General features: G+C 44.1%; 1 protein-coding gene across 2 annotated transcripts; it reads left to right on the top strand.

The window, feature by feature from the left end:
• The first annotated feature begins 1784 nt into the window (after positions 1-1784).
• On the top strand, positions 1785-9572 carry LOC144533615 (uncharacterized). 2 transcript variants are annotated; one of them, XM_078275117.1, is made up of 6 exons: positions 1785-3373; positions 4497-4842; positions 4939-4996; positions 5548-5735; positions 6129-6164; positions 6279-9572. In XM_078275117.1, coding segments are annotated over exons 1-6 (768 nt in total). In that variant the 5' UTR covers positions 1785-3234; the 3' UTR covers positions 6280-9572. The 2 variants fall into 2 exon arrangements, with proteins under 2 accessions (XP_078131243.1, XP_078131235.1); XM_078275109.1 differs by having other exon boundaries at positions 1785-2465; positions 3054-3373; positions 6129-9572.
• The last annotated feature ends 9203 nt before the right edge of the window (positions 9573-18775 follow it).

Below are 18775 nucleotides of genomic sequence, written 5' to 3' on the forward strand. Positions count from 1 at the left end.
GTGAAGAGAGGGGCGGAGCTGTCAACCGATCACCATCTGGTGGTGAGTTGGGTCAGGGGGTGGGGGGAAGACTCTGGACAGACCTGGTAAGCCCAAACGGGTAGTGCGGGTAAATTGGGAACGTCTGGAGGAGACCCCTGTCCGACAGACTTTCAACTCACACCTCCGGCGGAGCTTTTCGTGCATCCCTGTAGAGGCTGAGGGCATTGAACCCGAGTGGACAATGTTCAAAGTTTCCATTGCTGAAGCTGCGGTGAGGAGCTGTGGTCTTAGGGTCTTAGGTGCCTCAAGGGGCGGTAACCCACGAACACCGTGGTGGACACCGGTGGTCAGGGGAAGCCGTCCGACTGAAGAAGGAGTCTTTCCGGGATATGTTATCCCAGACGACTCCGGAGGCAGCTGCAAGGTACCGAAGGGCCCGAAGGGCTGCAGCCTCTGCCGTGAAAGAGGCAAAGCAGCGTGTGTGGGAGAAGTTCGGAGAAGACATGGAGAAGGACTTTCGGTCGGCACCAAGGTACTTCTGGAAAACCGTTCGCCACCTCAGGAGGGGGGAAGCAGGGAACCATCCAAGCTGTGTACAGTAAGGATGGGACGCTGTTGACCTCAACTGAGAAGGTAATAGGGCGGTGGAAGGAGCACTTTGAGGAACTCCTAAATCCGACTAATACGCCCTCTATGGTAGAGGCAGAGCTGGAGGATGAGGGGGGGGATTGGCATCAATGTTCCTGGTGGAGGTTGCTGAGGTAGTTAAACAACTCCACAGTGGCAAAGCCCCAGGAATTGATGAGATCCGTCCAGAAATGCTTAAAGCTCTGGGTGTGGAGGGGTTGTCTTGGTTGACACGCCTCTTCAACATTGCGTGGAAGTCTGGGACGGTGCCTAAGGAGTGGCAGACCCGGGTGGTGGTTCCCCCTTTTTGAAAAGGGGGGACCAGAGGGTGTGTGCCAATTACAGGGGTATCACACTTCTCAGCCTCCCCGGTAAAGTCTACTCCAAGGTGCTGGAAAGGAGGGTTCGGGTCGATAGTCGAATCTCAGGTTGAAGAGGAACAATGCGGATTCCGTCCTGGTCGTGGAACAACAGACCAGATCTTTACTCTCGCAAGGATCCTGGAGGGAGCCTGGGAGTATGCCCAACCAGTCTACATGTGTTTTGTGGATCTGGAGAAGGCGTATGACCGGGTGCCCCGGGAGATACTGTGGGAGGTGCTGCGGGAGTACGGGGTGAGGGGGTCCCTTCTCAGGGCCATCCAATCTCTGTACGACCAAAGCGAGAGCTGTGTCCGGGTTCTCGGCAGTAAGTCGGACTCGTTTCAGGTGAGAGTTGGCCTCCGCCAGGGCTGTGCTTTGTCACCAATCCTGTTTGTAGTATTTATGGACAGGATATCGAGGCGTAGTCAGGGTGGAGAGGGGTTGCAGTTCGGTGGGCTGGGGATCTCATCGCTGCTTTTTGCAGGTGATGTGGTCCTGATGGCATCATCGGCCTGTGACCTTCAGCACTCACTGGATCGGTTCGCAGCCGAGTGTGAAGCGGCTGGGATGAGGATCAGCACCTCTAAATAGGAGGCCATGGTTCTCAGCAGGAAACCGATGGAGTGCCTTCTCCAGGTAGGTAATGAGTCCTTACCCCAAGTGAAGGAGTTCAAGTACATTGGGGTCTTGTTCGCGAGTGAGGGGACAATGGAGCGGGAGATTGGTCGGAGAATCGGCACAGCAGGTGCGGTATTACATTCAATTTATCGCACCGTTGAGACGAAAAAGAGAGCTGAGCCAGAAGGCAAAGCTCTCAATCTACCGGTCAGTTTTTGTTCCTACCCTCACCTATGGTCATGAAGGCTGGGTCATGACCGAAAGAACAAGATCCAGGGTACAAGCGGCCGAAATGGGTTTCCTCAGGAGGGTAGCTGGCGTCTCCCTTAGAGATAGGGTGAGAAGCTCAGTTATCCGTGAGGAGCTCGGAGTAGAGCCGCTGCTCCTTTGCGTCGAAAGGAGCCAGTTGAGGTGGTTCGGGCATCTGGTAAGGATGCCCCCTGGGTGCCTCCCTAGGGAGGTGTTCCAGGCACGTCCAGCTGGGAGGAGGCCTCGGGGGAGACCCAGGACTAGGTGGAGGGATTATATCTCTAACCTGGCCTGGGAACGCCTCGGGATCCCCCAGTCGGAGCTGGTTAATGTGGCCCGGGAAAGGGAAGTTTGGGGTCCCCTGCTGGAGCTGCTACCCCCGCGACCCGACCCCGGATAAGCGGATGAAGATGGATGGATCCCCCAACAGAAGTACATGTTCAAAGGAGTCCTGCAGCTAAAGGCCATGTCACACTGACCTGTAACACAAGCTGTCCTCTGACTGCCTTTATATGGTATAAGAGCAGACATGTAGTTGAGCAACCAACGTTTGTACTTCCCATCACCTCTGCTGAAAGCTTCTCCTGCGCTGTAAAAGGCCTCGAGTATCTGCGCTCTGCTGAAGTTGTGAGTATGAACCAACTTCTGGTCTGTGATGTAGAAAAAATAACAAACATATTACAGTATAATGCAGTTGTGAGGAAGCAGGTTTGGTTTTGTGGATTGTAGTGTAGTCTGCGGTTGTAGTGTTGATTTATATATCTTGTTAAGTGTATTTCATTCTCTGTTACTGGGGATCTGCTGCTGACCACTGTGCTTTATAAAGTTAAATATAGACCATTACAGTGTTATATTATTTTTTTTATTCATTATTCATTAAACCAGAAAGGAATTTATTGCCACAGTAGTTACTCTACGTGGAATATGCCTTGGTGATTGGTGCATACATGCACAAACAAACATGTGAAGCATTAAGTAGTTTAAGTAGTTTAAGAACTTTTAGGTGCGATAGGTTCTGATAGAATATTAACAGAAAAAAAGTATTTATGAGGCATAGCCTAGAAGTTTGAGACTGGCAGTCCTAATTTCTAACATTTATGTCTACAAAGTTGATATATTCTACCAAACAGGAATTTTAGTTTAAACATTATTAAAGGTCATTTTTGACATTACTTAAAGTGAAACGACCTCTTGTCTTTCATCTATATTTTTTAGGTGCTGTGGATGAGAACTGCTCGATTACGTCAGCAGGAGAATCTGTGCTCTACGAGGTTCTTCAGTGAACATTTCAAGTGAATACTCTTCTCCCAACGACCAACCAAAGTCTAAACTATGGTATAAAATAAAGAGGCGTGGGAAGGAAGAAGTGAAAGAGCCAATTAAGTCTGTACCTCGTATGAAGTATCACGACAACTTTAGGAATCACCACATGCTGAGAATCAATAACCTGACGAAGAATGACTCAGCAGAATACACATTCAGACACCACAGAGATGACCAAGGATTGAGACCTGGAGTGAGTTTGGTTGTCACAGGTAACTCTTTAGATTAAATACATTATTTTTGTCTGGAATTATTGACTTCCACACCATGTTACCCCAGCAGTCAGCACACTGAAAGGCCCATCCACTACTAACAGACAATATGGGATACGAGTCAAACTTTTGTTTAAAAGCATATTTAGGACGGAAACACCACTTAAGATTTACTGTATTCTCGTCGTCAAATGGTCTTTTGAATGGGAGTGCTAGGGGCACTACTATGATCGCATCAAAATAGCTTTTTAAAACACTAAGAAGGCTCGACACAACATGAAACTTTGCTCGAAGTATCACCAGGGGCTCTACATATGATCTTGAGCGTTGCGAACATTGTGTACCCAGAGTTTACTAAAAAAGGTTTTGAACAACTCACTTTAGCAGTTGTTGTTTACACTCTCCGCCATCTTGCCAGTCAAAACGTGTTGACCTCCTAATGCGAATGAACGGACTCCATAGAAGGAAATGTCATTCCTGTATGAGGCTCCTTTTTCAACAAGGTCAATATTGTTTTTCACTAATGACAAAACAACAAATTATCTGCATTTATATGGAACTAAGCTTTAGGAGCTTTCCATCTTTACTGTCCTCCCTGTTATGTTGCATTCGGAGATCAACACGTTTTGACTGGCAAGATGGCGGAGAGCGTAAACAACAACTGCTAAAGTGAGTTGTTCAAAACCTCTCTTTTTAGTAAACTCTGGGTACACAATGTTCTCAATGCTGGAGTTCATGTGTAGAGCCCCTGGTGATACTTCAAGCAAAGTTTCATGTTGTGTCGAGCCTTAGTGTTTTAAAAATAGCTATTTTGATGCGATCATAGTAGTGCCCCTAGCACTCCCATTCAAAAGGCCATTTGACCGAAAAACAAGAATACGGTAAATCTTGAAAGTGGCGTTTCCGTCCTAAATATGCTTTTAAACGAAAGTTTGACTCGGGTTCATTCACAAAAAGACCCTAAGTTGCATTTTGGCAAGAGTTACCCTTTAACCAGACCCAACTTAACACTTATACAAGTATTTTTGCTTAAGTCGGTTGTTTTATAAGACACAGATAAATGTGTTTTGTTTAGGTATGAAGACTTACTGAGGATTTAGTGACGGCTCTAATTATCTTTCAGGTTTGCAAGTGAAGTTTACTTCCTCTGCAGAGGTGACAGAGGGCCAGAGAGTCACCCTGAGCTGCAGTACCAGCTGTCCTCTGACTGACAACACAAACTACATTTGGTACTTGAACAGTCGACCTTTGACCCCGACAGAGAAGCAAAACAAACACCTGGTTCTGGACCCAGTCAGAAGTCAGCATGCAGGAAAATACTCCTGTGCTTTCAAAACCACCCACAACATCAGCTCTGTTGAAAAGACCCTTACTGTCCAGAGTAAAATTGGAAAATGGACGCCAGCAGCAGCAGTAGTCTGTGCTGCTCTCCTGGTTATTATACCCCTCGCTGCCTTCTGGTGGATCAGGTGAGCAACACTGTCCTCTGCTTCAGAGCAATGATATTCACACACTAACCTGGCATCACCTATTAATTTGTATGTGCACTCATTTCTTCTAATCAGAAGAAAGAGGACTTCCAGTCAACCTCCTAGAACTGAAACCTCAGACAACTTGGAGCAGGTAAAGAAAAATGATTTAAACAATTTTGCTACATTAGAAAAACATTGCCAGCTTCTATCCTGCTTCTCTTCAGATCAAATTATTTTTTTCATCCAAGTCAGAGCAGCAGCTTCAACTCACTAATTAGGTGATGATTTAACTTTATTAAAACAGTTATTCTGGTGACTCAGAAACACATTGTTCCATAAGGTTTATGTTTTGTAATGTTGGACCTAAATCTTTTGTTCTACTGCCATGGTAGGTCAATCAGTCTTTTTTTTTTTAAAACACTAGATATCTTCTAGTCACATTTTTCACTACTGATATGATGATTGAAGTTTGCTCTCTGAACAGTCTGTAAAAGCTGCCATACCATTAGGTTTTCATTAGATTTATTAGAAATTGTATAAATAAACATGTTTGAACTGTAAGAGCTACTCTGGCCACTGAGTACCTGCTATGCTAACCCTCCCATCTAGTTGAATCATTTTATATTAATTGGGGTATAATGATCAGCCAAAACAGTATATTCAGTGCAATGTAAAATATTATTTCACCTGTCTCTTTATCAGCTAAACCTTGGTCCCCTGCATCATGACATCTCGGCTCAACCAACAGAAGATGATCTTAACTATAGCAGAATCCACTTCCCTCAGAATCACACAGATGCTCTCTACAGCACAGTCCAGCCACATCCGCCTCAAGACCAAGAGCACGTCCCCTATGCTGTTGTCAACTTCAGACCCAACATGACCATTGAGTAAGCATCACTTGCTATTACTGTACAACTGATTAGGCAGTAGGAGTCTTTTTAAGGGATATACTGTAAGAATAATGTAGCTTATTACAGCATGGGCTACATGGTATCTTAGAAACTACTGGTAATATTCTGATAAAAATGAAAAGGTTTTCATTGTGCTGTTTAAAGTTTACATTGATTTCCATGTTGGGATGATCGACGGACAAAAATTGTGTACTTACGGCCAGTGTCACTGAACACATCACTTCTGCTCAAAGGGTTGACAAACTGGGTTACAGATTGCGAACTACATCACCTGAGAAAATTGCTTTCCTTATAAGTATATACTTTTTACAATATTTTGCCACATGTTTAACCCACAGTATATTAATGCATTATTTTCTTCACTTCCAGGCTAATGGACAGTGAAGAACAGGCAGTGGATCTCTAGTATGTATACATCACAGCAAGTAAAAACTTAAGAGACTGAATGTAACAACCCACCTGCCTCTGTGACAGAACTTGGATTGTTCTGTTTATCTCTGCATTTAATTCTGCATTTAGGGACTTCAGTTGATGAGCTTATCTACACCAGCTTACTGTGAATCGGCAGGCAGACGTCCAGCATCCTAATGATAGATCAAGAACACTTGAGAGCGCTGATGGTCACCCACTGCCTGTTTTAGGAAGGGAAACCAGGACCTTTTAGTTATTCTAATTCTCTCACAGTCCAGTCTGTTGAACCATATAGCGTTGACTTGTTAAGCATTCACTGTGTCAAAATACAAGGTGAGGACATCAATACTTTCCAATATGCAGAAACAACCCTTAAACAAATGCTTTTTGTATTTCTGTTAAACTTAGTTTTTCTTGATTGCTTTGACCTGCTTAAAGAAACTGGGATCCATTTGGTTTTCATCATCACTGTCTCAGCAGAGCAGAACACACCTCTTGCAAATGTGTTAACCCTTTCTCATTGGATTGACACATTTTTCCCACCCTTTTGCAGAACAGTTAACACGGATGTCATTCCAGCAGTCCAAACTCCATTGTTTTAGCTATGGTAACCAAACAGAAACCATCTGTTCCTAACTATTAGAAACTACATACATACGTATGAAATCACTGAAGCACCTGTTTGACACTCCTTCACACAAATCTTCAATTAGCAATCAGTCTGCAGGCCTTAAAGGTGCAGCGTCTGTGTTGTTCTTTGCCAACATGGATGGAAGAGGTCTAAGACAGAAGAGACTGAGTATCAATAGTGGCTATTTCTTATACTCTACAGTAATAGATGTTTATACTTTACTGTAATAGATTTTATTTTTATTTTCTTAATTTCTTATACTCTAATACATTTTATTTTGGTTTACATGTATTTTGTGTAATATTTACAGTATTTCAGTTTTCAGCCACAGTTTGAAAATAAGAATCAATGGAATCAAAAAAATTTGCATCAAAGCATTTCTGATTCTGGATGCTGCATATTTTAAATGTTTTGGCACGGTTACAGCCTTTTGCAAACAAAATGTGTCATTTTGACCATGAGTGCCACTGTTTTGGCCTGTGTGTTAACTGTTTTGAAAAATGTGGAGTTTAAGTTGACTGCTGTGTCAAAGCAATCAAGAAAAACTGTAAGAGTCAAAATTCATCAAAGTTAGGTAGCTAAGTTACAAAAAAGTCCTACAGGACTATTCTCTCCCACAACTGAATGAACAGAGTCAGTGCAATCCTACATGGGACGAACCATTTAAACTAGCTAAGGTGATATTTTTTTAAATTAGCACACCTTTCTGAGAGAACCACAACCAAAACTTGTTCTCAAACATGTTTTGTGCAGTTGTAGGTGTTATACTCAACGTTAGTTCATTACAAATGGGAAACGTGCACTGCACAGACATTATTGTGTCCAATGGCCTACTTGTATGTTTTATCAATTTGCTAGGGAATCAACCACAAACACATGGAATTAACAGGTTTGACAAGCTAAATCCGCTTTGTTGCATGTAGCGCTAGGTTTGTGAAGTCCTGCTAGCAACCACGAAATGTTAACGTTACGCTAACCTAACACTAGCTAACATGGTGCTTTCTCTAAAAATTGTAGCTATTACATTAGGGTGACCAGATATCCCGGAACCGTACTGCACGCACACGCTTTTTAACGTGAACATGTGCCAGCCCAGGTCAGACAGACACAGACAGATTAGACACAATTTTGCCAACAGCACACGTAGGCCTACTGCTCACAACATAATGGGGTAGCTCAGTTAATATTCATGAATGTTCTTGGTATGTAGCCTACATATCTAAGAAATAATATTAAAAGACATTGAGTGAGTTTTGTGTGGGACCAACTTTATTTTTCAGAATTAAAGCATTCTTTTGGAAAATGCACCCACTGAACTTGTGAAAAACGTTGTGAAAAAGGTATTTTTCATTGCATGCCACTAAACAAATTATTTGGAACTGCTGCCACAGGCTTGAACTGAAGTTATGGTAACACTTTACGGTAAGGGTACATGAATTATGAATTCATTCATGAATTAATTTCATGAATGAATAATTTCATTTCATGTTTTGTGCATTACTTCATTCCTTTATATCTTATGAATCATCAGGAATTGACATGAGTTCAATAACCTGTTTTGCCTTACATCACTTTGATTATTTGGAATGGTTTTGTATAGGGGTGCAACAAATCACAAAACTCACAGTTGGATTGGATCACGGTTATGAGTCACAAATCGGATCAATTTTCGGATCAGCACAAAAAAAGAGGGGGGATTTAAATTATTTATTAAAAATGTAATCACTTTTAACAATAACTTCTTTCACCAGTAAATTGCTGTTAAACCAAAAACAGACCAAAACAGATGAGAAAAGGGTATTTTACAATAACCATGAATGCACCACGAGTTTTACCAGTTTTAAGTAAACGCAACCTTTATTCACATCTGTGTTTTTCCGACAACGGCAGTGACCAAGCGCTAGCTAGTTTGTGTCTTTTAGCTCATAGCTTTAGCGGCAGACTGTTGTACATCCTGCTGTTGGAATCCTCTACAATACAGTCACACTTTTACACCGTTTAGCTGTCAGTATTTTAGCCGTTTAACCGGGACAATTTCATAGTGGTTGGTGTAAACCGGGACATTTTACTCAGGACACGCAACTTAAAATCGGGACTGTCCCAGTCAAACTGGGACGTCTGGTCACCCTATTACATTATAGAATCTACTCTATGTGGACACTTACTTGGGTAACATACCTTACGTTAGCTACATATAGTAAAGCTAATGTATGACTTATTAATGAATACTCACCCAACAGAAAATGTTTGTTTGCCTTTGTTGCCTATAATAGCTTTCCATATTAGCATTAGCTAGCTAACGTTTATTAATTGTCGTCCAGAAATTTTGGTTTATTTTCCCCTTTTTGTTTTCAAGAGCCGCTTAGTTATATGCTTTGCGTATAAAAATGCGTATTAGGTTACAACAGTGACTAACTTGTTATCCAGCAGAAGGCTTGAGTTAACGTTAGCTGGTAATGTTGGTTTCCTGAAATGGCCGCTAGGTTATTCGCTGTCAAAGTGACGCCAAAATGAATAGTAGTCAACTAGTAACTTTACTGAGACAACGAAATGCAGATTAGATGATTCATTTCCTACCTTTTTATGAAGGTGCCGTTACTACCATGAAAAGTGAAAGCCTAGTGAGTAATTTGACCATATCAATAGAGAGCCGAAGTCACTCCCCTTCCGGTGGACCTCATGGGACCTTAACTCGGAAAAAATATGAAAGGTAGTGAACGGGGAGAGGCAAATTATTTTTTGATCCCGTTTGAATTGAGCCATGGATTACAAATATGATGTCCATCAATTTAAAAGATAATTTTTCAACTGAAGAAAGTCTCAGTTAGCCATAGGTTTGTCATATGACCTCTTAGTTTTGTGTGAAACCGCTCAATGAACTACATCTCTCGTCACAATTTACGTCACCTAGCTTGATGCTCAACTTGCTCGCTAGCTAGCTTAGCTCTGTTCCACAACACATGTAATGTTATCTTACCTGATGTGTCTTATCCAGTGAAGTGTTTTCAGCAGATAAGCAAAAGAACACGCAAGATCCTCTGCTCATTTGAGTAACGTTACATCCCCGGTACGATACACATAGACATCGTAGTGAGACATCGTCCATGCGACATTGAATTGTGTAGTCTTTCTAATTATGTATTTTCACAATCTTATACTTCAGCAGTTTAAGAATAAACTGAGACTTTCTTCGGTTGAAAAATAATGTTTTAAATTGACGAACATCATATTTGTAATCCATGGCTCAATTCAAACGGGATCAAAAAATAATTCTCTCTCCATAGACTCTCGTTCATATTTTTTGCCGGAAGTAGAAGGGCGTGACTTCAGCTCTCTATTACAGGTTTATTTATATATTTGCAATGTATTGTAATATTTTAAAAGATAATTTTCTTTTTCTTTTCTGACAACTAAAAATATAAGTAATTTTACTTCTTTTATTCTGCAACCAAAGCATTAACATCTAAAACAAAGTTTGGGATCTATTTCGACCTCACTCTGACACCGTCACCACGGTCTTACCTTGAATGATGCAATCCTTCAACCTACCCTCAAGACATTATGTCAACAAAGTCATGTGACTGACCTTAGGAGGCTTGGCCGCTGTCCATAAGAGCATCCAGGGGGCCACGCCTCATCCGAGACCAGGTAAGTTGTGTATAAAGACGCAACATTTGGGACTCAGCTGTTGTGAATCTGTTACTTTTGTGCAGGTGCCTTCTGTCACTGAGGATTGTGTGTGGTTTTACCTTTTTTGCATTTCATAACAGTATCTTGGTTGCTACTTGGGTAAAAAGAGGAGGAGGAGGAGGAATGAGGAGGAGTGTTATGGTTTTATCGCAACCAATCAGAATGTGATTCAAACACGCTCAGACTCTATTTGTCACCTAACACTGAAGAGAGGGGGAGGGGGAGTTTTAGCTGACAGTGTCAGCGGATGGAGCCTGAGTCAGTGTGCTACTTTTAGTTTTATTTGGTTCCTCATACATTCCCCCTGTATTCACATATCGAAGAAACACGATTCTTTACTGGTTTATGTACAAATAGTAAACTAAACAAACGTGATAATCGTGATAAGGTCAGTGATAAGGTTGCATGATACCACATAACTTGCCTTTCATTAGGCTCTGTTAAGTCAGTTGTTTTTCTGTTAGTTGTCATTGTCTGCCTTGATTCACACATTTGCTACCGTGAACTTTTTGACATTTCAGCGTGAATATGAAAATCATTGTGGTCACGAATCTCAAGGAGTTTGAAAGAAAGAGCACACCAACACAGACGTTACAATCTCGAATCAGACACACGTCTCACTAATCTTTGTGCCTCGTCCAATCACTCTTGGCTTTGACTCCACTCGCGGGACGCTCATTTGCTCTCATACTCTCCGTCTCTTCAGCTCTCGTGGTCCCATCTTCGCAGCCTCTCCCTGTGATTTTCTCGTGCTTTCATTTGTCCAGCAGTGCCTTTGCCAGGTATTGAAGGGTTTCCCTCTCCTCATACAGGTACATTTGGGTATCCCACAGCATGTCCACCAGGATCGCATCACTCACCTCATCCAGCATCACCTCTTGAGACAACTGGGGACTCAATCTGCACATAAAACAATGAACACAGTGATTTGTAAAGAGTTTCAAAGTACTTTGGAAATAAAACCTGGGTGTTATTCCTGACTCTGAGCTCTGTCCCCACTTTTGGGAAACATCCCAAGAGTTAAACCCTAACTCTTTTTGGAAGATGCCAAAAAGTTGACCCATGCCTTTTGTATTTTCTCACATAGATGACTGTAATGCATTCTGTACTGGATTACCTAAATAAACATTGTTAGGCTGAAACTTGTTTTAAATGTAGTAGCAATAACAAAACCAGCATAAAAGAACATATAGCAGTACAAGCGTCATTACACTGGCTATCTGTGACACTGAGAATTGATTTTAAAATTGTTTCACTTATTTTTAAGGCCCTAAATGGTTTAGCACCTTCATACCGCTCCCATTTTGTATCTGTGTATATTCATATCTCCATATCTACACAACTAACCCTAGATAGTAAATTATTATCAGACATACTGGCTAAAACTATTAAAAGCCAGGGTCTCAATAGCTAACTTTGATCTTCATATGCATGTTAGGGTAGTGTAATGTGAGTGACAGGTGCCTCAGGCTGTGACAATAACATTCCTATAGATGTTGTTTATAAGTTGTTAATAATGATGTTTAGATGGAAAAACAGAAGAGGGCAGCTTGAATCAGAGTTACGATAGAGAGCAGCGGTACTGTAGCAGTAAATGAGAACCAAACTGCAGCAAAACACTGGCGTGTCTCTCTGGCCAAATCCCTCTTTTCTGCCTAAGGTGGTTAACCCTCAGACTGTTAACCAGGTGATTGAGATCAGCTCCTTTCAGCTTGATCCAGTTGTACAGCAGGGGGAAGTGAGCCTGCTTACTTTATGTCCAGTGAGGGCGCTAAGGGCTTATCTTGCATGGACTCAGGCTCTGAGAAGCTCTCACACCCAGCTCTTTGTTTGTTTTGATGGCAAAAAGTTGGGGCTCCCTGTGTCTAAACAGATTTTATCCCACTGGATTGTGAACACTGTCTCTGCAGCCTATTCTGGGCTGAATGCTAACATATTAGCAGAATGCTGTTACTTCTATTAACAAAATAGTACAGCTGGCGTGAGACATTACACAAGCAAAAGTTAACTCTATACATCTTAACAGTATTTCAAACACACACTTGCTTAAACAGCATTTAACATGACAGGGCTTTACGAAATGAAATCACATAGGGGTCTCAAAATAGGACAATATACCCAACGTGACACACACGTTCTGGAAGTATATACATATACATATACATATGCCAACTTTTCAAAATAGACATTATTAAACCACATAATGTGACCACACATTGCTGGGCGTCACACCTGCACCGTTGGGTTCCGCCGTTCTTCTCTCGGCTGCAGGGCGCGGTTGTGACGGGGTGGAGTACTCTGTTCTTGCGACCCTGATGGTACTTGTCATCCAAGGTAAGACCATGGTGACGGTCTGAGTGAGGTCGAAATAGATCGTAAGTTATGACTATAACTATGGATCTATGATGACCGTCACCATCTCTTGTCGCTCAGAACGGGCTGAGGGCGTTCCAGGCAAGAGGAAGAGGCGTGTCCCCCTGGATGCTCTTATGGACGGCGGCCAAGCCTCCTAAGGTCAGTCACATGACTTTGTTGACATAATGTCTGGAGGATAGGTTGAAGGATTGCATCATTCAAGGTAAGACCGTGGTGACGGTCATCGTTCGGTCTCATAGATCTATAGTTATAGTCATAACTTATGATTTATCTAATGTAAGTCCTTGCAGTAAATTACCTTTCAATCTAGCAGAGAGCTACAGCATGTCACCTTTGTGTTTTGAGTTTTATTGCTGGGATGAACCTTTTTGCAGTTGGTTATGGATTGTGCCTTTAAATAGTTGACTCAGTTGTCTTATGCTTGTGCTCTGAAATGTTTAATGGGCCCACTAATTAATTATTAATAAAATATATTCAGATCCAGCTTTACAATTACATTATCTCTATCTCTTCCATCTTCTTCATCTGCTTATCCGGGGTCGGGTCGCGGGGGTAGCAGCTCCAGCAGGGGACCCCAAACTTCCCTTTCCCGGGCCACATTAACCAGCTCCGACTGGGGGATCCCGAGGCGTTCCCAGGCCAGGTTAGAGATATAATCCCTCCACCTAGTCCTGGGTCTCCCCCGAGGCCTCCTCCCAGCTGGACGTGCCTGGAACACCTCCCTAGGGAGGCGCCCAGGGGGCATCCTTACCAGATGCCCGAACCACCTCAACTGGCTCCTTTCGACGCAAAGGAGCAGCGGCTCTACTCCGAGCTCCTCACGGATAACTGAGCTTCTCACCCTATCTCTAAGGGAGACGCCAGCTACCCTCCTGAGGAAACCCATTTCGGCCGCTTGTACCCTGGATCTTGTTCTTTCGGTCATGACCCAGCCTTCATGACCATAGGTGAGGGTAGGAACAAAAACTGACCGGTAGATTGAGAGCTTTGCCTTCTGGCTCAGCTCTCTTTTCGTCACAACGGTGCGATAAATTGAATGTAATACCGCACCTGCTGTGCCGATTCTCCGACCAATCTCCCGCTCCATTGTCCCCTCACTCGCAAACAAGACCCCCAAGGTACTTGAACTCCTTCACTTGGGGTAAGGACTCATTCCCTACCTGGAGAAGGCACTCCATCGGTTTCCTGCTGAGAACCATGGCCTCCGATTTAGAGGTGCTGATCCTCATCCCAGCCGCTTCACACTCGGCTGCGAACCGATCCAGTGAGTGCTGAAGGTCACAGGCCGATGATGCCATCAGGACCACATCATCTGCAAAAAGCAGCGATGAGATCCCCAGCCCACCGAACTGCAACCCCTCTCCACCCCGACTACGCCTCGATATCCTGTCCATAAATACTACAAACAGGATTGGTGACAAAGCGCAGCCCTGGCGGAGGCCAACTCTCACCTGAAACGAGTTCAACTTACTGCCGAGAACCCGGACACAGCTCTCGCTTTGGTCGTACAGAGATTGGATGGCCCTGAGAAGGGACCCCCTCACCCGTACTCCCGCAGCACCTCCCACAGTATCTCCCGGGGCACCCGGTCATACGCCTTCTCCAGATCCACAAAACACATGTAGACTGGTTGGGCATACTCCCAGGCTCCCTCCAGGATCCTTGCGAGTAAAGATCTGGTCCGTTGTTCCACGACCAGGACGGAATCCGCATTGTTCCTCTTCAACCTGAGATTCGACTATCGACCGAACCCTCCTTTCCAGCACCTTGGAGTAGACTTTACCGGGGAGGCTGAGAAGTGTGATACCCCTGTAATTGGCACACACCCTCTGGTCCCCCCTTTTCAAAAAAGGGGAACCACCACCCCGGTCTGCCACTCCTTAGGCACCGTCCCAGACTTCCACGCAATGTTGAAGAGGCGTGTCAACCAAGACAACCCCTCCACACCCAGAGCTTTAAGCATTTCTGGACGGATCTCATCAATTCCTGGGGCTTTGCCACTGTGGAGTTGTTTAACTACCTCAGCAACCTCCACCAGGGAAATTGATGCCAATCCCCCCCTTTTCCTCCAGCTCTGCCTCTACCATAGAGGGCGATTAGTCGGATTTAGGAGTTCCTCAAAGTGCTCCTTCCACCGCCCTATTGCCTCCTCAGTTGAGGTCAACAGCGTCCCCATCCTTACTGTACACAGCTTGGATGGTTCTCCGCTTCCCCCTCCTGAGGTGGCGAACGGTTTTCCAGAAGTACCTTGGTGCCGACCGAAAGTCCTCCATGTCTTCTCCGAACTTCTCCCACACACGCTGCTTTGCCTCTTTCACGGCAGAGGCTGCAGCCCTTCGGGCCCTTCGGTACCTTGCAACTGCCTCCGGAGTCGTCTGGGATAACATATCCCGGAAAGACTCCTTCTTCAGTCGGACGGCTTCCCTGACCACCGGTGTCCACCACAGTGTTCGTGGGTTACTGCCCCTTGAGGCACCTAAGACCCTAAGACCACAGCTCCTCACCGCAGCTTCAGCAATGGAAACTTTGAACATTGTCCACTCGGGTTCAATGCCCCCAGCCTCCACAGGGATGCACGAAAAGCTCCGCCGGAGGTGTGAGTTGAAAGTCTGTCGGACAGGGGCCTCCTCCAGATGTTCCCAATTTACCCGCACTACCTGTTTGGGCTTACCAGGTCTGTCCAGAGTCTTCCCCCACCCCCTGACCCAACTCACCACCAGATGGTGATCGGTTGTCAGCTCCGCCCCTCTCTTCACCCGAGTGTCCAAAACATATGGCCTCAGATTAGATGAAACGATTATAAAATCGATCATTGACCTTTGGCCTAGGGTGCTCTGGTACCAAGTACACTTATGAGCATCCCTATGTTCGAACATGGTGTTCGTTATAGACAATCCATGACTAGCACAGAAGTCCAACAACAAACAACCACTCTGGTTTAGATCAGGGAGGCCGTTCCTCCCAATCACGCCTCTCCATGTGTCTCCATCATTACCCACGTGCGCGTTGAAGTCCCGCAGCAGAACTATGGAGTCCCCGACTGGAGCCCCATGCAGGACTCCACTCAAGGTCTCCAAGAAGGCCGAATACTCTAAACTCTTGTTTGGTGCATATGCACAAACAACAGTCAGAGTTTTCCCCCCCACAACCCGCAGGCGTAGGGAGGCGACCCTCTCGTCCACCGGGTTAAACTCCAACGTAGCGGCGCTCAGCCAGGGGGCTTGTGAGTATCCCCACACCCGCCCGGCGCCTCACACCCTGGGCAACTCCGGAGAAGAAAAGAGTCCAACCCCTATCCAGGAGTATGGTTCCAGAACCAAGACTGTGCGTAGAGGTAAGCCCCACCAGATCTAACCGGTAGCGCTCCACCTCCTGCACAAGTTCCGGCTCCTTCCCCCACAGAGAGGTGACATTCCATGTCCCCAGAGCCAGCCTCTGCTGCCCGGGTCTGGTCCGTCGAGGCCCCTGACCTTCACTGCCACCCATGTGGCAGCGCACCTGACCCCAGCGGTTCCTCCCACAGGTGGTGGGCCCATGGGATGGAGGGATGTCCGCCACGTAGCTTTTTCGGGCTGTGCCCGGCCGGGCTACGTGGCAAACCCGGCCACCAGACGCTCGCTGACGAGCCCTCCATCTGGGCCTGGCTCCAGACGGGGGCCCCGGGCTTCCTCCGGGCAGGGTCACTTCATCCCTTCCTCGATTTTTCATAGGATTTTTGAACCATTCTTTGTCTGGCCCCTCACCTGAGACCACTTTGCCTTGGGAGACCCTACCAGGAGCACAAAGCTCCAGACAACACAGCCCTCAGGTTCATAGGGACACACAAACCTCTCCACCACGATAAGGTGATGGTTCCCGGAGAAGTTCTGTTGGGGGATGAGAAATGTATTTTATTTATCAGATGTTACATAAAATACAGTGATATCATGAATTATTAAACATAAACTCAAAGCATGATTAATCCAGAAAACTCTGGTTATTGTGCTTGTAACAATATGAAAATCACCAAAGATAAAAGAAGAGATATTATACAAAATAAATCATCCATTGGGAAATAGATCTCATAGAAACTATGATTTTAAAGGGTTTAGAAGTGGTGGGGTGGGAGTTGTTTTTGTGCTTTTTGGAAACTTATCCTCTGGGATATGTGATGGAGCAGGGCTCTTCCTCTGATGTCGTCTTATAAGAACACATTCTCCCTTTAGCATAGGTCACACTGAAGCAGGTCGACGTGACAGAATCTGGAAAAATAAATGGTTTTGGTTTTTGGAAAATGTTGTCAAATAGTCATTGTATATCAGAAGGTTTAGGATTTATGGTTCCAGTGTGTGAATAAAGGAATTATTCTTGAAAGCATAACATACGTAGCCAGATGTTTCACCATATAATAAGAAGCTAAATGCTATCACTCACCCACTGAGACTCGAGGGGGTCTGAGATCCTCGTAGCCTTTGATAGCACAGGAGTATCTGACTCCTTTCTCACTGCTGACCAGCTGTTGGTACCAGGGAGAGTCCTGATAGAGGAACTCTCTGTTCTTGTACCAGCTGTAGACTGCAGGGTTTTCAGTCAGAGGACAGCTGGTGCTACACATCAGTGTCATTGTCTGTCCCTCTGTGGCAGGAATCACCTTTACCTGCAGGTCTGAGATTATGTATACAAAAACATTTAATATACTAATGTCATTCTTTAATTAATAAATAACTGGGAGCCACTGTACCTGCAACATGGAGCTCAGTTTTGTTGTGCCAGCAGAGTTCTGGGTTGTCAGAAGTCTCTCTGCAGCAGTAAACATTTGTATCGCTCTCTCTCAGATCTTTGATTGTTAGAGTGAAGTTACTCTCTGCAGACATGTTGTACGTCACACGATTTTCATCTGTAGAGAGCTCCGTCTGAACAGGTTTAGATCTATCCCAGTCTAAAGTGTACCACTTCATGGTTGTAGCGGGACGTTGAGCTGAGCAGGGCAGATCCACTGATGAACCTTTTAAGGCACAGATGCTGTTTGCTCGTCCATGAACCCCTTTAACAGAAGATTTTATGAGCAAACATCTGGACAGACGTTCTCATTGCACTAAATGGTCAATGATACTAAGATCAAAAACTCAAAGGATCATATTAATATAATGTAGCAGCAGAATACGTAAAGATATTGAAAGCTATTATTCAATATTTTTTGTTTTTATTAATATATATAATTTAATAATATAATTTTGTCTACAAATGAACACCCACTGTACACTACAAAAAATTAATATCTTTCTTTTTTTCTCTCTTTTCTTTTTTACAGTTCACACAGTTAATTTGTGTTATATAATAACAGATGAACAGCAATTCATACCTGAGATGTACAGGATCAAACCCATAAACACACATCCAGCTTCTGCCAACATGGCTGTTGTAGTCTTCAGCTTCTAATCAGAAAGGTGGTTGTATAATTGAATGACCTTATTACATCTGTGTCTAAACTTGTGAAACGTTAAACAATATAAACAACTGGTCAAAATCAACAGCAGTCTCCTTACAGAGACAGAATGGACTGTTGTTCAAGTGTGTAGATGGCTAGCAGAGAAACCGCATGCAGCTCTGACACCAAACTATCACTTCCTTCATCATTATTAATTTTAGTAAAAAGAGCCCTCTAGTGATGAATCTATGTGCAGTTTATAGTGCAGTAGTTATTTGACATATTTTGTCATTGAAAACTTTCGATTTAACTTTATGGTGTCGCAATTTTTCTCACTGTGATTTTAATGACAATTATTATTATTATTATTATTATTTGTTTTCAGTTTTAACATAATGTATTGGCTTTTCATGCGACATGTAGCAGTGTTAACTGATCAGAGAGATGTGGAGCTGTCTGGGGTTGGTTTGTTTTGGAAAAAAAGTTCAATGAAGACCAAGC

This window comes from Sander vitreus, chromosome 2, assembly GCF_031162955.1.
Source record: "Sander vitreus isolate 19-12246 chromosome 2, sanVit1, whole genome shotgun sequence".
Taxonomy (NCBI): Eukaryota; Metazoa; Chordata; class Actinopteri; order Perciformes; family Percidae; genus Sander; species Sander vitreus.